At 41.7% G+C, this 18,624-nt stretch overlaps 1 protein-coding gene and 1 non-coding gene across 11 annotated transcripts in view; one reads left to right on the forward strand and one right to left on the reverse strand.

Moving 5' to 3' along the window:
• The window catches only part of PSEN1 (presenilin 1), a 79,594-nt gene that overhangs the window by 22,357 nt on the left and 38,613 nt on the right, over positions 1 to 18,624 (forward strand). For all 10 annotated transcript variants that reach the window (XM_024231237.3, XM_024231238.3, XM_024231241.3 and 7 more), the window contains 2 exon segments: positions 12,626 to 12,876; positions 15,427 to 15,568. In XM_024231237.3, coding sequence (XP_024087005.1) covers positions 12,626 to 12,876; positions 15,427 to 15,568 — 393 coding nt within the window.
• Positions 3,667 to 3,730, reverse strand: LOC112128868 (U7 small nuclear RNA). Its single transcript, XR_002911319.1, has one exon. It is a non-coding gene; the product is annotated as a U7 small nuclear RNA (small nuclear RNA).

Raw genomic sequence — 18,624 nt, forward strand, 5'->3', positions numbered from 1 at the left:
GTGACTTGTCTGTTCAAATCTCTTGCCCATTTAAAAATTGCTTTCTTAATGGATTTTGAGAATTATTTACATAGTCTGGATACAAGTCCTCTGTAATATATATGATTTGCAAATGTTTTCTCCCAGACTGTGGCTTTTCTTTTTATTAACAGCGCTTTTTGAAGGGCAGATTTTTTTTTTTTTTTTTTTTTTTAAGAGACAGGGTCTTGCACTGTCACCCAGACTGGAGTATAGTGGTGTGATTAGAGCTCACTGCAGCCTCAAACTCCTGAGCTCAAAGAATTCTTCTGCCTCATTCTTCCAAATAGCTAGGACTACAGACGTGTGCCAGTACCCAGCTAATTCCATTTGTATTTCATTGATTGTGTTTTTGGTGTCACATCTGAAGAAACTTTGGCCTACCTCAAGTTCTCAGGAGTTTTTTCTTACATTTTCTTCTGGAAGCTTTATAGTTTCATGTTTTACATTAGGTCTGTGGTCATTTTCTAGTTGATTGTTATACATGGTCTAAGGTATGGATCAAAGTTCATTTTTCTGCATATGGATATTCAATTGTTTCAGCACTGTTTTTTAAAAAAGATTATTTTCTCCACTGAAGTGCCTTTGTACCTTTGCAAAAATCAGTTGTCCATATATGTGTCAATCTGTTCCATCAGTCATGGTTCAAAGGCTGTTCTCCTGGGGAGGCTTTTGAATTTGAAAAACTGAAACTCTATACTCATTGAACAACCTTATACCCATTGAACAACTCCCCATTTTCCATTTCTTTCAGCCCGTGGCAATATACTTTCTGTTTCTATAACATTGACTACTTGAGTTTTTTTCTTTTTTTTTTTTGATGACAAGATCTCACTCTGTCGCCCAGGCTGGAGTGCAGTGGCATGATCTTGGCTCATGGCAGCTTTCACCTCCTGGGCTCAAGCAGTCTTCCCACCTCAGCCTCCTGAGTAACTGGAACTACAGGTGCACCCCATCATGCCTCGCTAATTTTTTAATTTTTTTGTACAGACAAATTCTCACCATATTGGCCAGGCTGATCTCAAACTCCTGGGGTCAAGTAATCCCCCCACTTTGGCCTCCCAAAATACTGAGATTATGGGTGTGAGCCATCATGCCCAGCTGGCTAGGTAGTTCATATAAGTGGAATCATACATTATTTCTCTTTTAGTGACTTGCTTATTTTGCTTAGCATAATGTCCTCAAGGTTCATCTATATTGTAGCATGTGGCAAGATTTCCTTTTTAAGGGCTGAATAATATTCTGTGTTATGTATATACCACATATCTGTGAGCAGACATTTGGGTTACTTCCACTTCTTGGCTATGCTGAATAATGCTGTGGTGAAAGTGGCTATGCACATATCTGTTTGAGGTCTTGTTTGTAATTCAATTCTTTTTTATGTAGACTCATTGGTATATATATATAAATGGGATTGCTGGGTCATATGGTAGCTTTGTTTTTAATTTTTTGAGGAACCTCCATATTGTTTTCCATGGTGGCTGCACCATTTTATATTCCCACCAACAATGCATAGTGGTTCCAATTTCTTCACAACTTTACCACCGCTTGTTACTTTCTGTTTTTTGGTAGTGGCCATCCTAACGGGTGTAGTGTTTTTTTGCATTTTTCTAATGATTAGTGATGTTGAGCATCTTTTCTTTTTTTTCCCCCCATATTACACAGATGTAGAGCATCTTTTCGTGTGCTTGTTGGCTATTTGTATATCTTCTTTGAAGAAATATCTGTTCAAGTCCTTTGCCCATTTAAAAAAATCTAATGATTTGTTTTCTTCCAATTGTTTAATTGTAGGATTTTTTTTTTTTTTGAGACAGAGTCTCGCTCTGTCGCCCATCCTGGAGTGCAGTGGCGCGATCTTGGCTCACTGCAAGCCCCACCTCCCGGGTTCACGCTATTGTAGGACTTTTTAATGTATTCTGGATATTAATCTCTTAGCAGATACATGATTTGCTTTTTTTTTTTTTTTTTTTTTTTTGTTGTTACAAGGTTTTACTCTGTCACCCAGGCTGGAGTAAAGTGATGCAATCTGGACTCACTGCAACTTTTGCCTCCCAGGCTCAAGCAGTCCTCTCACCTCAGCCTCCTGAGTAGCTGGAACTATAGGCACTTGACACCACACCCAGCTAATTTTTGTGTTTTTTGTAGAGACAGAGTTTCACTATGTTGCCCAGGCTGGCCTTGAACTCCCAGGCTCAAGCAATCCACCTGCCTTAGCCTCCCAAACTGCTGGGATTGTAGACGTGAGCCACCACACCCAGACTGATTTGCAGATATTTTCTCCAGTTCTGTAGGTTGCCTTTTCACTCTGATGACTGCTTCCTGTGATGTATAGAAATTTGGTGTAGACCCATTTGCCTATTTTTGTTTTTGTTCTTCAATTTCTCTTAGCAATATTTTGTAAGTTTCATTGTACAGGATATTTGGGGATCTGTAAGACTACCCTCAGGTTCAGTAATTTGCTAGAAAGACTCAACTCAGAAAAGGTTTTATACTCAAATTATAGTTTAGTACATTGAAATGATATGGATTAAATTTAGCAACAGAAAGAGACACATAGGGCAGGGTCCAGGAGACACCCCAGGCACAAGCTGTCAATAGTCCTCTCCCAGTGGAGTTGTGCACACGGTGCTTAATTTTTCCAGCAACAGTGTATGACAACACACGTGGAATATTGGCAACCAGGGAAGCTGGATGAGCCTTGGTGTCCAGGTCACACATGGCTGACTTCAGTTTTCTGGCTCCTTTAGAGGCCAAGCTGATACTGTGTGACACAAGGCCCTCACCATAGATCACATTGTTAGCAGAAACTTGTTGGCATGACCCAATGCCTCATGTAAACAAGGGAAATTGTTTTTCTTTTTAACTAATTTAATTTTTTTTTTTTAGATGGAGTCTCACTCTGTCACCCAGTCTGGAATGCAGTGGTGTGATCTGAGCTCACAGCAAACGGCCTCCCAAGTGATTCTCATGCCTCAGTCTCCCCAGTAGCTGGAATTAAGGCATGCACCACCACACCCGGCTAATTTTTGTATTTTTAGTAGAGATGGGGTTTCACCGTGTTGGCCAGGCTGGTCTTAAACTCCTGGCCTCAAGTGGTCTACACACCTCAGCCTCCCAAAGTGCTGGAATTATAGGCGTGAGCCACTGCACCCAGCCAGGAAGTCTTAACAGGACAGATATTCTAAGGGTTTAGAGGTTGTCTTCCAGGAGCTGGGCAGGGAAAAAAATCCTTTTTTTGCCTGTGCAGAGTTTGGACAACCTTGATGTGCTGAGTCTTGTACATCTTTTCATCCTTCAGGTTTCAGGTCATGTTGTGGTACTTCCTCAGACAGGTATTTTCTGGCCGTATTATTTAAAAGTAGTCCCATACCAGGTGTTCTGTATCACATCACCTTGTTTATCCCCCTTTTTTTTTTTTTTAACTGCTCCTTGCAGAGCTGAGCTAGCCCATAGGCAGTGCACTGAGAGCAGCCTGTTTATTCCTTTTATAGTACTATCCCACTGTAATTATCCTGTTTATTATCTGTCTCCCTCTGCTTGAAAGCAGTTCATGAGAGCCAGGAACCTTATCTCTTTGCTCCCTGTTGTATCCCTGGCACTGCACCTAGCACAGTGTCTGGCACATAGCTGGCATTTACCTTTTTCAGGGGGGACAGTTCCCAGTGAAAACTAGAAAACGTGCTAGACAAATTTTAAAAGAGCTGTAACACTTATTTTAAAAATTAATTAATAATTAGAAATTAAGGCTGGGCACAGTGGCTCACGCCTGTAATCCCAGCACTTTGGGAGGCCAAGGCAGGCGGATCACCTGAGGTCAGGAGTTTGAGACCAGCCTGGCTAACATGGCGAAACCCCGTTTCTACTAAAAGAAAAAAGAAAAAAAAAACCAGGTGTGGTGATAAGCGCCTGTAATCCCAGCTACTTGGGAGACTGAGGCAGGAGAATCACTTGAACCTGGGAGGCCAAGGTTGCAGTGAGCCAAGATTGCGCCACTGCACTCCAGCCTGGGCAACGGGAGCAAAACTCCATCTCAAAAAAAAAAAAAAGTTATATGGAAAAAGGACATAGATGAAAAAGCACTCAACCATCCTGATAATAAGAGAAATAGATATTAAAATTATGCCAAGATTCCATATTTCTCCCATCAGATTGGTAAAAATCTAAGCACTTGCTAACATAAGGTGTTAGCAACAGTGTGGTGAAGTAGGCAATCTCTTGCATTGCTGATTCTCTAAATTGGTGCAATCCATAGGGAGGGCAATTTGGCATGCTCTCGTTCTCTCTCTCTCTCGCTCGCTCGCTTGCTCACACGCTCTCTCTCCATGAGAAGGAGAAAGAGAGAGAGAGCGCGTGAGCAAGCGATTGAGCGAGAGAGAGCACGTACCTGCAGTCCCAGCTGCTCAGGAGGCTGAGGTGGGAGGATTGCTTGAGCCTGGGAGGTCAAGGCTGTGGTAAGCTGTGACTATGCCACTGCACTGCAGCCTGGTGACAGAGAATCTGTCTCAAAGATAAGAAGAATGAGGATATTCTTTATGTACTGATGTGTAGAAAATCTCTAAGATGCATAGTTAAGTGGAGAAAACAAAATGCTGCATGGTGCATTTACTGTACTACATTTGTGTGAAAAGGGGGAGTAAGAGTATGTGTTTGTATTTGCTTGCATATGTAGAAAGAAACTTTGAAAGGATTCACAGAACAATAACAGTAGTAAGCAGGGGGATTAGGAAACTAGGGAGATTTTGTACTCTATACCTTTTAATACTTTCTTTGAAACCACGTGAATGTTTTACCTGTGTATTTATTTATTTTTAATTTTTGCTTTACCTGCTTTTAAACAAATAAATTGTACTTTTTTTGAAGAGCTCTATTTTTATTTCCTTTTGATTATCATCTGTAGATTCTTATGTCACATTTTACTTTAACAGCACATTTAGACAGAATACAGTCTCTAAATGGAAGCCGACAATTTATTTCCCTGGAAAATTTTTGAAGTACAATAACATTTGATTGATTGAACTTTATTTAGTAAGAATTCTTAGCAAAATTCCCTCCCAGGCACACCTACATGGTGCTTCATTTTCAGTGAACTACAAATCTCTGAAACCCAAAACTCCAATCTAAAAGTACAAGATGGCTGGACTCGATGGCTCATGCCTGTAATCCCAGCACTTTCGGAGGCCAAGGTGGGAGGATTGCTTGAGCCCAGAAGTTCAAGACCAGCTTGGGCAACATGGTGAAACTTTGTCTCTACAAAAAATTAGCCGGGCTTCACAAACAATCTTGTAGAAGTGATTCATTAATTAACTCAGCAAACAGAGTACAGGAGACACTAGAGATCCAGCAAAGGTCAATAACATGTGCTGTCCTTAGAGAAAACTTTTATTCTAAGGAGATAAAGATGAATAATCAAGGGACTAACAGGAGCTACATCAAATAATCACAAGTATGCTTCAGAGAATTAAAACCAGATCAACGTAGAGAAAGGCTTCCTTACATTCGATAGTCAGGAAATTCTCTCTCTACCAGGAGGGAACTGAGTGACAAGGAATAGTCAGGTGGGAGAAGGGCATTCCAGATGAACCAGCCCTGAGTGGGGAACTAGAAGGCCAGTTTGAGAAAAGGAATGGAGAGAGGAGGAACAGTTTGTGGTCAGAGCAAGGACCAAACCATTTTAGACTTCATGAGCCTAAGAAATTTTGATTTTGTTATGAGCATGACAAGAAGCCATGTAATCGAGTTTTAAACAAAGGAATGACATGATCTCATTTTGTTTAAAAAAAAAAAAAAATCATCCTGGCTGTAGTGTGGAGAATGAACTAGGGGAGCATAAAAGCAGAAAGACCAAATTAGAAGCCTATTAACAGTAATCCAAATGATAGATAATAGTGGTTTGAACCACAAAGATTGTGGACATAGAAAGAAGTAGATAGATCCAGGAGATGTTTTGGAGGTATTCTAGCAGAATTTGCTGGATGACTAGACAGAGGTACTAAGGCAAAGAAAGGAATCAAGAATAATTCCTAGATTGGGGACTTCCTAGAAACTGGGAGAATGGTGCTGCTGTTTACTGAGATAAATGGAGAAGACAGAATAGAAGCTTAGAATAGAGTTCTAGGAGAGGTCAGAGATGGAGATCAACATTTGGGAAACAGATTTTTCTAATTCCATAGTGCCTACAATTTTCTATCAATAGACTAAAAATGTCTGGAATTTTATATGCAGTTTCATTTGGACAATACCCTAAGAGGAGATCAGTTATACCTTGGCCCCTGCTAATAGCCATAGGAATGTGTATATGTAGAATAAATGATAAAACTACTGAATGGTTAATATGTGCCAGACACCATGAGATATGTCTTTGAAGTACTATCCCAGTAGAATTTACAACAACCCTATCAGGAGATACTTTTTTTTATCACCATTTTACAGATGAAGACACTGAAGTTCAAAGAGGTTAAATAACTCGCCCCAAATCACACTATATAGAAGAGAAATCTGAATCCTGGTAGTCTGACCCCAGAACTTGGGCTAATTACCACTGTATAATACAGTGTCACTGGGGTAAACCCAAGATGTGATAACATAAGTTAGAGACTTTTAAATTACAAATTTCACACACTGTGATTTCACCCATAAAATGTAGTGATTCAGCCATAGTCTTCTGATTAGTTGGAGTACCCTATACAATACTTTAGGAACTTGCTTCTTTTATTTTCATATATATATGTTCATTCATAAATTAAATCTGGACAGCCAGTAAATCTGCCATTTTTATCTCTAACCAACACTTCTGTCACCAAATTGTACTTTTTTTGTTGTTTTTTTTTTGAGACGGAGTCTCATTCTGTCACCCAGGTTGGAGTACAGTGGCACGATCTTGGCTCACTGCAACCTCTGCTTCCTGGGTTCAAACGATTCGCCTGCCTCAGCCTCCCAAGTAGCTGAGATTACAGGTGCCCGCCACCACACTGGCTAATTTTTGTATTTTTAATAGAGACAGGGTTTCACCATTGGCCAGGCTGGTCTTGAACTCCTGACCTCGGGTGATCCACCCGCTTCAGCCTCCCAGAGTGCTGGGATTACAGGCATGAGCCACCATGCCCGGCCCAAATTGTGCTTTTTTTAAATAAAGAAATTAAAACAGTATTTTTTTCCTTAAAGATGGTGTCTCACTACATTCCCTGGCTCAAACGATTCTCCTGCGTTAGCCTCCTGAGTACCTGGGACTATAGGTGTGTGCCACTATTCCTGAAAACATAATCAGTTTTGAAGGTAGTGTCTGGGCTGGGCGCAGTGGCTCACGCCTTCAATCCCAGCACTTTGGGAGGCCGAGGTGGGCGGATCACCTGAGGTCAGGAGTTCGAGACCAGCCTGACCAACATGGATAAGACTCCATCTCTACTAAAAATACAAAAAATTAGCCGGGCACGATGGCGCATGCCTGTAATCCCAGCTACTTAGGAGGCTGAGGCAGGAGAATTGCTTGAACCTAGGAAGCAGAGGTTGTGGTGAGCCAAGATCGCACCATTGCACTCCAGCCTGGGCAACAAGAGTGAAACTCCATCTTAAGAAAAAAAAAAGTAGTGTCTGGCCGGGCGCGGTGGCTCACGCCTGTAATCCCAGCATTTTGTGAGGCCGAGGTGGGCGGATCATGAGGTCAGGAGTTCGAGACCAGCCTGGCCAACATGGTGAAACTCTGTCTCTACTAAAAATACAAACATTAAGCTGGCGCAGTGGTGGATGCCTGTAATCCCAGCTACTCGGGAAGCTGACGCAGGAGAATTGCTTGAACCTGGGAGGCAGAGGTTGCAGTGAGCCAAGATTGTGCCACTACTAGGTGACAGAATGAGACTCTGTCTCCAAAATAATAATAATAATACTAATAATTAAATAAAAGTAGTATCCAGCGTACTACAAAGAGGAAGGGTTTGTGAATGTGTATGTTACTGTTAAGTTAAACAGTGTTCTAGTATCCATCTCATTATCAACCTTGGGCAGGGCAAGGTTGAGTTGGCTAATGTTCATTACAAACCAGATCATCCGGTTGGGGACTGTGAATGAGCATATGATTGCCCCTTTCATGCTAGACTTAGCTAATTAAACTGTTCATATGACCTAAAAGGATGGCTGTGGTGCCATAGAAAGAAAACAAGTTTTGAGGCAAGAGACTTTAGTTTGATTCCTACCTCTGCTGTTTTCTGATTGTGAGATTTTGGATCAGTTGCTTTTGTGTTCATTTACCAAAACTTCTCAAGACAAAAAGAATAAATGAGATAATGTGACAGTGCCTTGTAAATATCAAATACTATATAGAGATAGCTATTATTACTTGTGTGTTTATTGTGAACATTGATCAGCCAATCAAGTTGTTCAGACTTGTACTGCTGAACATCAGTTGCAGATATAACATTCTTGGCAGATGACTTAATCACCTCCTTCTGTGGAAGAATAGAAGATAGACAGCTCCTTGCTGTCTATCACACTATGTTCTGGTCCCTTTGGCCTCACCTTCCATATAACCATTTCCATTCTACTGGGCTTTAGCCACTCTGGTGACTTGAGTTCAGCAAGAATAACCTTTCTTGATGGGTGGTGTATATATTTCTACCTTTTATGCTTTAGAATAGTTTCCTTTTCATTTCTCATAGGGTTTGGGTCTTCATAACTGTTTGAAGAGAAATCCTGACCTCCAGACTGAAGGAGAGCGCACCATGCCTTTATAACGCCAGCCTCGGTCTTTTTTTTGTTCCCCTCTGTCTTAGTTCATTTTGTATTGCTATAACAGAATACCACAGACTGGGTGATTTATTTATTTATTTATTTTGTTGTTGTTGTTTGTTTTCTTCTTTTTTGTATCTTTTTAAATTCTTTTTGTTGTTGTTGTTTTTGAGACTGGGTGATTTGTTTATTCAGCTCATGGTTCTTGAGGCTGGAAAGCCCAAGAGTATATGGTACCAGCACCTGAGGAGGATTATGCCATGGTGGATAGGCAGAACGGCAAGAGAGAGCTTGCTTTTATAACAAAGTCACTCCCATGATAACTAACCTACTTCTGCGATAACAACATTGCAGGTTCAGTATCTCTGATTTGAAAGTCTGAAATTCAAAGTGCTCCCAAATCTGAAACTTTCTGAGTACCAATGTGATGCTCAAAGGAAATGCTTATTGGAGCGTTTTAGATTTTGGATTTTTAGATTTGGTATGTTCAACCTGTAAGTATAATGGAAATATTCCAAAATGCAAAATCTGAAACACTTCTGGTCCCAAATATTTCAGATAAAGGGATACTGAACCTGTAATCCATTCATGAAGGCAGAGTCCTCATGACCCAATCACCTCCTAAAGGCCTCACCTCTTGATACTACCACAATGGCAACCAGGTTTCCAGTACATGAATTTTTAAGGGGATCATTCAAACTATAGCACCCTCCTTTATCCCTTAACCTATTCCGTTAGTTTTAATCCCCACTTTGTCTCTTCCTCTAATCTTCAGTCTACACTGTGACATGATAGGTATGCTCAAGTCTCTAACAGCTCCAAAATAACCTTTTCTGTTTTTTGGGTTTTTTTTTTGTCTTCATTTCTGGTGGGTTTGGATAAAAAAAAGTTTTTCAAGTTAAATCCCTCTCTATTGCAAGCCCCTTCCACCTTTTTTTTTTTTTTTTTTTTTTGCTTCGAAGAATGATTGCCTTTACCTTCTCAGTTCTCAGTTATTTTCCAGCCCATTATGATTTTATGACCTTGATACAGAAGGGCTGGGCTCCTGGCTAAATTTCACCCTTAAACCTGAAACTGTGACCCTAAGTGAAAACAGCTGACCCCATTTTTCCCCACCCAAATGTTGTCTCTTTGGCCTGCCATGCCCCTATCCTGTGCCCATAAAAATATTTCAGCTGGGCTGGGTGCGGTGGCTCACTCCTATAATCCCAGCACTTTGGGAGACCGAAGCAGGTGGATCACCTGGGGTCAGGAGTTCAAGACCAGCCTGGCCAACATGGCAAAACCGTATCTCTACTAAAAATACAAAAATTAGTTGGGCATGGTGGTGGGCACCGTAATCCCAGCTACTTGGGAGGATGAGGCAGGAGAATTGCTTGAACCCAGGCGGCGGAGGTTACAGTGAGCCCAGATTGTGCCAGTGCACTCCAGCCTGGGCAACAGAGTGAGACTCCGTCTCAAAAAAAAAAAAAAAGATTTCAGCAGCTGGCAGAACAATATAAGCAGCTGACGTCAGGGATATAAATGGCTGAGTGTTGGAAATACAAGCGGCTGATTGTCGGAAATACAAGCCACTGAGTGTTGGTGATACAAGTGGCTGAGTGTTGGAGACTATGGATGGACGTGGCTAACTTCAGATGGTGCAGCTTTGGAGAAAAGGCCCAGCCGGAGATGGCCTGGCTTCAGGGAAAGATCACCTTCTTCCCATATCATCCCCTTTTCAACTCCCCATCCTGCTGAGAACCACTTCCATTGTGCAATACAATTTTCTGCATATACTACCCTTCAATCTGTTCATGCGATCTGATTATTCCTGGACACTGGAAGAGAACCTGGGTGCCAAGAGGAGAGGGCAGGGGCTGCCACCCTGACCCTCCACTGAGCTGGCTGGCACCTGGCCATCCCCGAATGGCCGAGTTGAAGGAGCATTGATTGTAACACACTTGGATGCTGCTGCATGGCTGCATAGAGCCTGCGCCTGCCAGAGAGGAGCAACTGGCTGGTTCCTGCATTCGCTTACTCTGGTTCCCACACTTACTCACTCGCTTGCACACTCTCTCTTGCAAGGGGTTTGAGTGTGTGGTGGCTGAGTAAACGAGCCACGCTCCGAACCATGTGGAGGTCAAGGGAATTATCCCGTCTCATTTCAATCCGACTTCCCTCTTCACTGTTTTACTTTTGTAAAACCCTTGATGAACTTCCATTGTCAATTCAGGGTCTTTTTAGCTCTCATCCTGCCAGACTGTTGATGACACCTCTGATTTGTGCTCCACTTTTGGCTTCTGTTAGTTATATTGATTCCTGAGTTTTCTTCCCTCTCCTCTATTCTCTTAATCTTGTTTTCTGGTTTTCTGACATCACCTGCTGGTTAAGCTTAGGGGTTATTTACACTTCTCTCCTTGGTCATCTTTTTACTGTATTTTTCCCTCCACAGCTATTTCATCCATTTCTGAGGCCTGAGATTTCATCCATTTCTGAGGCTATAGAGAGCAGCGACTTCCTCTGACTCTTCTGAGCTTGAAATTCCTATTGGTAACTGCCATTGGACTTAACTGCCTGGTTATATCTCTAACTAAAGTACTTCTCTCTTCCAGCCTGTTTATCTTATTGTGTTCCATTGTGTTCCTTATCTCTACCAATGCTAGTTCCTTATGCTAGAAATCTCATTCATTGCCACTCAATCAAGTTTGCTAAAAATGAAACATCTGATTGTGTCACTTATTCAACCTTACCAATTTTTTTTTTTTTTTTTTTTGAGCCTTGCTTTGTCACCCAGGCTGGAATGTAATGGCACGATCTCTGCTCACTGCAGCCTCCACCTCCCAGGTTCAGGTGATTCTCCTGCCTTAGCCTCATGAGTAGCTGGGATTACAGGCATGTGCCACCATGCCCGACTAATTTTTATATTTTTAGTAGAGACGGGGTTTTACCATGTTGGCCAGGCTGGTCTCAAACTCCTGACCTCAAGTGATCCGCCCACCTTGGCCTCCCAAAGTACTGGGATTTCAGGCACCTGGCCTGTTACTTCTTGATTATATGCTAAACAAGGGGTGGATTATTCATGAGTTTTCTGGGAAAGAGGTGGGCAATTCCCAGAACTGAGGATCCCTCCCCTTTTTAGACCATACAAGGTAACTTCCCTACATTGCCATGGCATCTGTAAACTGTCATGGTGCTGGCGGGGAGTGTCTTTTAGCATGCTAATGTATTATAATTAGCGTATAGTGAGCAGTGAGGATAACCAGAGGTCACTCTCCTCACCATCTTGGTTTTGGTGGGTTTTGGCCAGCTTCTTTATTGCAACCTGTTTTATCAGCAAGATCTTTATGAGCTGTATCTTGTGCTGACTTTCTATCTCATCCCGTAACTAAGAGTACCACCTAACTTCCTACGAATGCATCCCAGTAGGTCTTGGCCTTATTTTATCCAACCCCTATTCAAGATAGAGTTGCTCTGGTCCAAACGCCTCTGACACAAGGATTTTAAAGTCTTATTAATTAAGGTAAGATAGTTCCTTGCATAAGTGGTTTGAAATCACAGAAAGCTGAGTTTGAAAAAGTTGTTTGGAGCTGCAGCCAATAAACAAGGTTTCATGCAGGTGTCAGTATTTCAGCTACATCTCAAAAGATAAATACAATTGTATTATGTTGGGATGAACAGGGAGAATGGAGCAAGCCAAGACCCAGGTAAAAGAGAGGACCTGAATGCCTTCAGTGAACAATGATAGATAATCTAGACTTTTAAACTGCATACTTCCTGTACATTGTTTTATCTTGCTTCAGGTTTTTAGAACTCATAGTGACAGGTCTGTTGTTAATCCCAGGTCTAACCGTTACCTTGATTCTGCTGGGAATCTGATTTACTGAAAATGTTTTTCTTGTGCTTATAGAATGACAACAGAGAACGGCAGGAGCACAACGACAGGCGGAGCCTTGGCCACCCTGAGCCATTATCTAATGGACGACCCCAGGGTAGCTCGCGGCAGGTGGTGGAGCAAGATGAGGAAGAAGATGAGGAGCTGACATTGAAATATGGCGCCAAGCATGTGATCATGCTCTTTGTCCCTGTGACTCTCTGCATGGTGGTGGTCGTGGCTACCATTAAGTCAGTCAGCTTTTATACCCGGAAGGATGGGCAGCTGTACGTATGAGTTTTGTTTTATTATTCTCAAAGCCAGTGTGGCTTTTCTTTACAGCATGTCATCATCACCTTGAAGGCCTCTGCATCGAAGGGGCATGACTTAGCTGGAGAGTCCATCCTCTGTGATGGTCAGGAGCAGTTGAGAGAGCGAGGGGTTATTACTTCATTTTTTTAAGTGGAGAAAAGGAACACTGCAGAAGTATGTTTCCTGTATGGTATTACTGGTTAGGGCTGAAGTTATGCTGAATTGAACACATAAATTCTTTTCCACTTCAGGGCCATTGGGCACCCATTGCTCTTCTGCCTAGAATATTCTTTCCTTTTCTAACTTTGGTGGATTAAATTCCTGTCATCCCCCTCCTCTTGGTGTTATATATAAAGTTTCGGTGCCGCAAAAGAAATAGCACTCGAATATAAAATTTTCCTTTTAATTCTCAGCAAGGCAAGTTACTTCTATATAGAAGGGTGCACCCTTTCAGATGGAACAATGGCAAGCGCACGTTTGGACAAGGGAGGGGAAAGGGTTCTTATCCCTGACACACGTGGTCCCTGCTGCTGTGTTCTTCGCCTATTGGCTAGGGTTAGACTGCACAGGCTAAACTAATTCCGACTGGCTAATTTAAAGAGAATGATGGGGTGAGTGCTTTGGCAGGAGTCAGGGCAGAGCAGGTAGCAGGTAATTGAAATGAGGGTGGAGCAGGTGATCAGAATGAGTAGGGTGGAGTAGGTAATCGAAAAACATTGCTTTACAAGGAAGTTAAGTTTAAAAGTAGAAGGCAAAGAATTGAACATACTGACATATTCTTTGAAATTTAGAACTCACATCTAACATTGGCTTAAATGTTAAATCCTCAAAGATAACATTCCTGTTTCTCATAACACGATTAAGTCCTTCTTAGTATCTTTTCTCATAGCAACTTGTTTTTTCTCACTTGTCACAATTTGCAAATATATATTTATTTACATTGTTTATTTAATGCCTGATTTCCTTCTTTATTGCAAGGCCTGTGAGGGTACTGAGTCTCCAGGGTGAGGTGTATAATAAATGGCCAAACAAATCGTCAATTCAAAGGATGAACAACTAATTCAAGCCAGCACTCTCTAGACTCTTGGGGGGCTGTCATGTGGATTTCCCGGTGCTGCTGTTGTCAGCCCTTGGCCTCCAAGAAAAATGCTTGATTCAAATGTCATCTAGTTCCATCTCTAGGACTCTCATGGGGTCCAAAGAAGAGTTTTAATTGAGTTTTAGAATTTGAAGTTGTGAAGTGTCTGAAAAACTACATGGTGTTCTGAAAGCCAAACTTTTAGCCTTTTGGGAGGGCATCTAAGACAGCAGATGAAGGGCAGGGGTTAGAACTAGAGGGATTGAAGAATATTATCTGTATAGGTTAGGGTTAGGTTTGGCAACGTATTATAGAACAAACATTGGCAAGCTACAGCCACAGGCCAGATCTGTCTGCTACCTTTCCACAAAGGTGTAATAACAAGTTATTCACAAATTTGTGAATAAACTTTCATTGGAATGTGACCATGCTCCCTGGTTTATACATTGTCTGTGGCTCCTTTCACGCTACAGTAGCACAGTTGAGTGGTTGCACTGGAGACCATATGACCCATAGAGCTTAAAATATTCACTGTCTGGCTTTTTACAGAGATGTTTCTAACTTTGTTAGTAGAAAATCAAAACAATTGGTTTAAATAATGCACATACTTTCTCTCTCATAGAGTAGTGCAGAGGTAGGCAGTCCAGATTAGTATAGTGGCTTCACGTTCATCAAGGACTCAATCTCCTTCTTTCTTCTTTAGCTTCTAACCTCTAGCTTACTTCAGGGTCCAGGCTGGAGCCCTGACCTTCATTCTGACAGTAGGAAGGAGTAGAGGAGAAAAGTTCATAGGACATGTCAGCAGAATTCTCTCCTTTCTTAGAAGTTCCATACACAACACATCTCCCTAAAAGTCATTGCCATTATTTGTTCTCATAGCCATCCTAAATATAAGGGAGTCAGAAGTAAAGTGTTTTTGGCTGGGAATGTTGGCACCTGGAATAAAAATATTTTTCTGTGAATGAGAAACAAGGGGAAGATGGATATGTGACCTTATCTTAAGACAACTCCAGTTGCAATTACTCTGCAGATGAGAGGCACTAATTATAAGCCATATTACCTTTCTTCTGACAACCACTTGTCAGCCCACGTGGTTTCTGTGGCAGAATCTGGTTCTATAACAAGTTCCTAATAAGCTGTAGCCAAAAAACATTTGATGAAGTATTATGATTATTTCAATATAAAGCACCCACTAGATGGAGCCAGTGTCTGGTTCACCTGTAAGTCCTTCTTTCCATATGTTAGATATTTTCTTTGAAGCAATTATTTTAGAGTGTAGCTGTTTTTCTCAGGTTAAAAATTCTTAGCTAGATTGGTGAGTTGGGCAAAAGTGACTTATAAGATATGAATTGAATCGAGAAAAAGAAAATTCTGTGTTGGAGGTGGTAATGTGGTTGGAGATCTCCATTAACACTTACCTAGGGCTTTTGTGTTTGTTTTATTGTAGAATCTATACCCCATTCACAGAAGATACCGAGACTGTGGGCCAGAGAGCCCTGCACTCAATTCTGAATGCTGCCATCATGATCAGTGTCATTGTTGTCATGACTATCCTCCTGGTGGTTCTGTATAAATACAGGTGCTATAAGGTGAGCATGAGACACAGATCTTTGCTTTCCACCCTGTTCTTCTTATGGTTGGGTATTCCTGTCACAGTAACTTAACTGATCTAGGAAAGAAAAAATGTTTTGTCTTCTAGAGATAAGTTAATTTTTAGTTTTCTTCCTCCTCACTGTGGAACATTCGAAAAATAGAAAAAGGAAGCCAGGTGCATGTGTAATGCCAGGCTCAGAGGCTGAGGCAGGAGGATCGCTTGGGCCCAGGAGTTCACAAGCAGCTTGGGCAACATAGCAAGACCCTGCTTCTATTAAAGAAAACAAAAAACAAATATTGGAAGTATTTTATATGCATGGAATCTATATGTCATGAAAAAATTAGTGTAAAATATATATATTATGATTAGTTATCAAGATTTAGTGATAATTCATGCTATTTTGGATTTCAATGCCTTTTTAGGCCATTGTCTCAAAAAATAAAACCAGAAAACAAAAAAAGGTGTAACTGAAAAATAAACATTTTCATATAATAGCACAGTCTAAGTGGGTTTTTGTTTGTTTGTTTGTTTGTTGAAGCAGGGCCTTGCCCTGTCACCAGGCTGGAGTGAAGTGCAGTGGCGCGATTTCGGCTCACTGTAGCCTCAACCCACCAGTTTCAAGCGATTCTTCTGCCTCTGCCTCCCAAATAGCTGGGATTACAGGCGTGTGCCACCACACTCGGCTAATTTTTGTATTTTTAGTAGAGATGGGGTTTCACCATGTTGGCCACACTGGTCTCGAACTACTGTCCTCAAGTGATCTGCCCACCTTGGTCTCCCAAAGTGCTGAGATTACAGGCATGAGCCACTGCGCCCGGCCCTAAGTGGTTTTAATATTTTGATTGACAGTATACTGAAGAAATATACTCTAAGACCTCTGTGAATCTCCTCATTCACAAATAACACTGTAGGATATAATGGTCCCTATAAAATACAGTATAACTAAAATCAGATTTTCATATTGGAGTACAGAACAATAAAGCCATCTTCAGATGCTGGTATTAAACTCACTGGTGACTGGTCACACCTTGCCTAAACTGGTAGCCATCATGCACCCTCTCACCATTTCTACTATACTACTTCCTTCCTTGGGAAGTGGGGCACTGGGAGGTTGTACGGGAAAGACACAGACCCACCCTTCTCAGCCTCTCCTCCCCAGCTCACTCTTTTGCCAAGTTACCTACTGCTGAGTTTCAGCCAACTAGCACGTTTCAGACTCATACCTTAGAAAAAATTACACATTATCACAAGTCATGCACCTTTTAAGGTCATTTTCAAATAATAGAAATTATAAATGTTTGGCCAGGCATGGTGGCTCATGCCTGTAATCCCAGCACTTTGGGAGGCCAAGGCAGGAGGATTGCTTGAGGTCAGGAGTTTTTTTTGTTTTGTTTTGTTTTTTTTCCCCCGAGACGAAGTCTCACTCTTGTCCCGCAGGCTGGAGTGTGACAGCGCGATCTTGGCTCACTGTAAGCTGTGCCTCCCGGGTTCAAGCAATTCTGCTTCAGCCCCCCGAGTAGCTGGGATTACAGGCACCTGCCACCATGCCCATGTATTTTTAGTAGAGACTAGGTTTTACCATGTTGGCCAGGCTGGTCTAGAACTCCTGACCTCAGGTGATCCACCCGCCTCAGCCTCGCAAGTGCTGGGATTACAGGCGTGAGCCACCATGCCCAGCCGAGGTCGGGTTTGAGACCAGCCTGAGCAACATAGTGAGACCTATCTCTACCAAAAAAAAAAAATTAACTTTCCAAATGTAGGAGTCTACTCTGTTTCCTTCTAGTATTTATTTCTGTATACTTTTCTAACATGGTTAAAATGTATAATCAATATGTGTCCTTTTACTTTGGTGTGAACATTTTTTCTACTTTCTTTCAGCCTCCATGGTTTCTGATAAAAATCAGTCATTCGAATCACTGTTCTTCTAAAAGTAATACATTGTTTTGTTCTGGTCACTTTCAAAATTTTCTTTTTCTTTTCAGCAGTTTAATTATGGGACTGTGTGAGGATTTCTTTGTTCATTCTATTTGGAGTTCACTGAGCTTTTTGAATCTCTAGGTTTATGTCTTTTACCAAATTTGGAAAATTTTGAACCATTATTTCTTCAGAATTTTTCTGTACCACATTCTTTACTCTCTTATTTTTTTTTTTTGAGGCAGAGTCTCACTCTGTCGCCCAGGCTGGAGTGCAGTGGCGCGATCTTGGCTCACTGCAACCTCTGCCTCCCTGGTTCAAGCGATTCTTCTGCCTCCGCCTCCCAAAGTGCTGGGATTATGGGTGCCTGCCACCATGCCTGGCTGATTTTGTTAATTTTTAGCAGAGATGGGGTTTTACCACGTTGACCAGGCTGGTCTTGAACTCCTGGCCTTAAGTATTCTGCCTGCCTGGGCCTCCCAAAGTGCTGGGTTACAGGTGTGAGCCACCGCACCCGGCCCTTTTTTTTTTTTGAGACCGAGTCTCGCTTTGTCACCCAGGCTGGAGTACAGTGATGTGATCTCGGCTCACTGCAGCCTCAGCCTCCCAAGTAGCTGGGATTACGGAGATGTGCCACCATGCCGAGCTAATTTTTGTATTTTTATTAGAGATGGGGTTTCACCATGTTGGCCAGGCTGGTCTTAAACCCCTGGCCTCAAGTGATCCGTCTGCCTCAGCCTCCCAAAGTGCTGGGATTACAGACGTGAGCCACTGTGCCTGGCTCTTTACCCTGGGAGTGACGACCAAATAACTTTTTATTCCACAGGTCTCTGAAGCTGTTTATTTTCCAATTTTTTTCACTATTGTTCTGGTTAGGTAATTTCTATTGATCTGTCTTCAAGTTTCCTGAAATTTGCATTTTGTTACTAAACCTATTCAGTGAAATGTTTTTGGTTATTTTTAGTTCTAAAATACCTATTTAGCCCTTCTTTACATTTTTTTATTCTGAAACTTAAAACTTTCCTTTCATTTTAAGAGTGTTTGCCCTTACTTCTTGGAGCATTTTTATGCTCCAAGGATGTTGATATTTTTGTTTTATTGGCCAATTGATCTGATTGGGTTAGGTCCAGCCAGCCT

This window comes from Pongo abelii, chromosome 15 (assembly GCF_028885655.2).
Source record: "Pongo abelii isolate AG06213 chromosome 15, NHGRI_mPonAbe1-v2.0_pri, whole genome shotgun sequence".
Lineage (NCBI taxonomy): Eukaryota > Metazoa > Chordata > Mammalia > Primates > Hominidae > Pongo > Pongo abelii.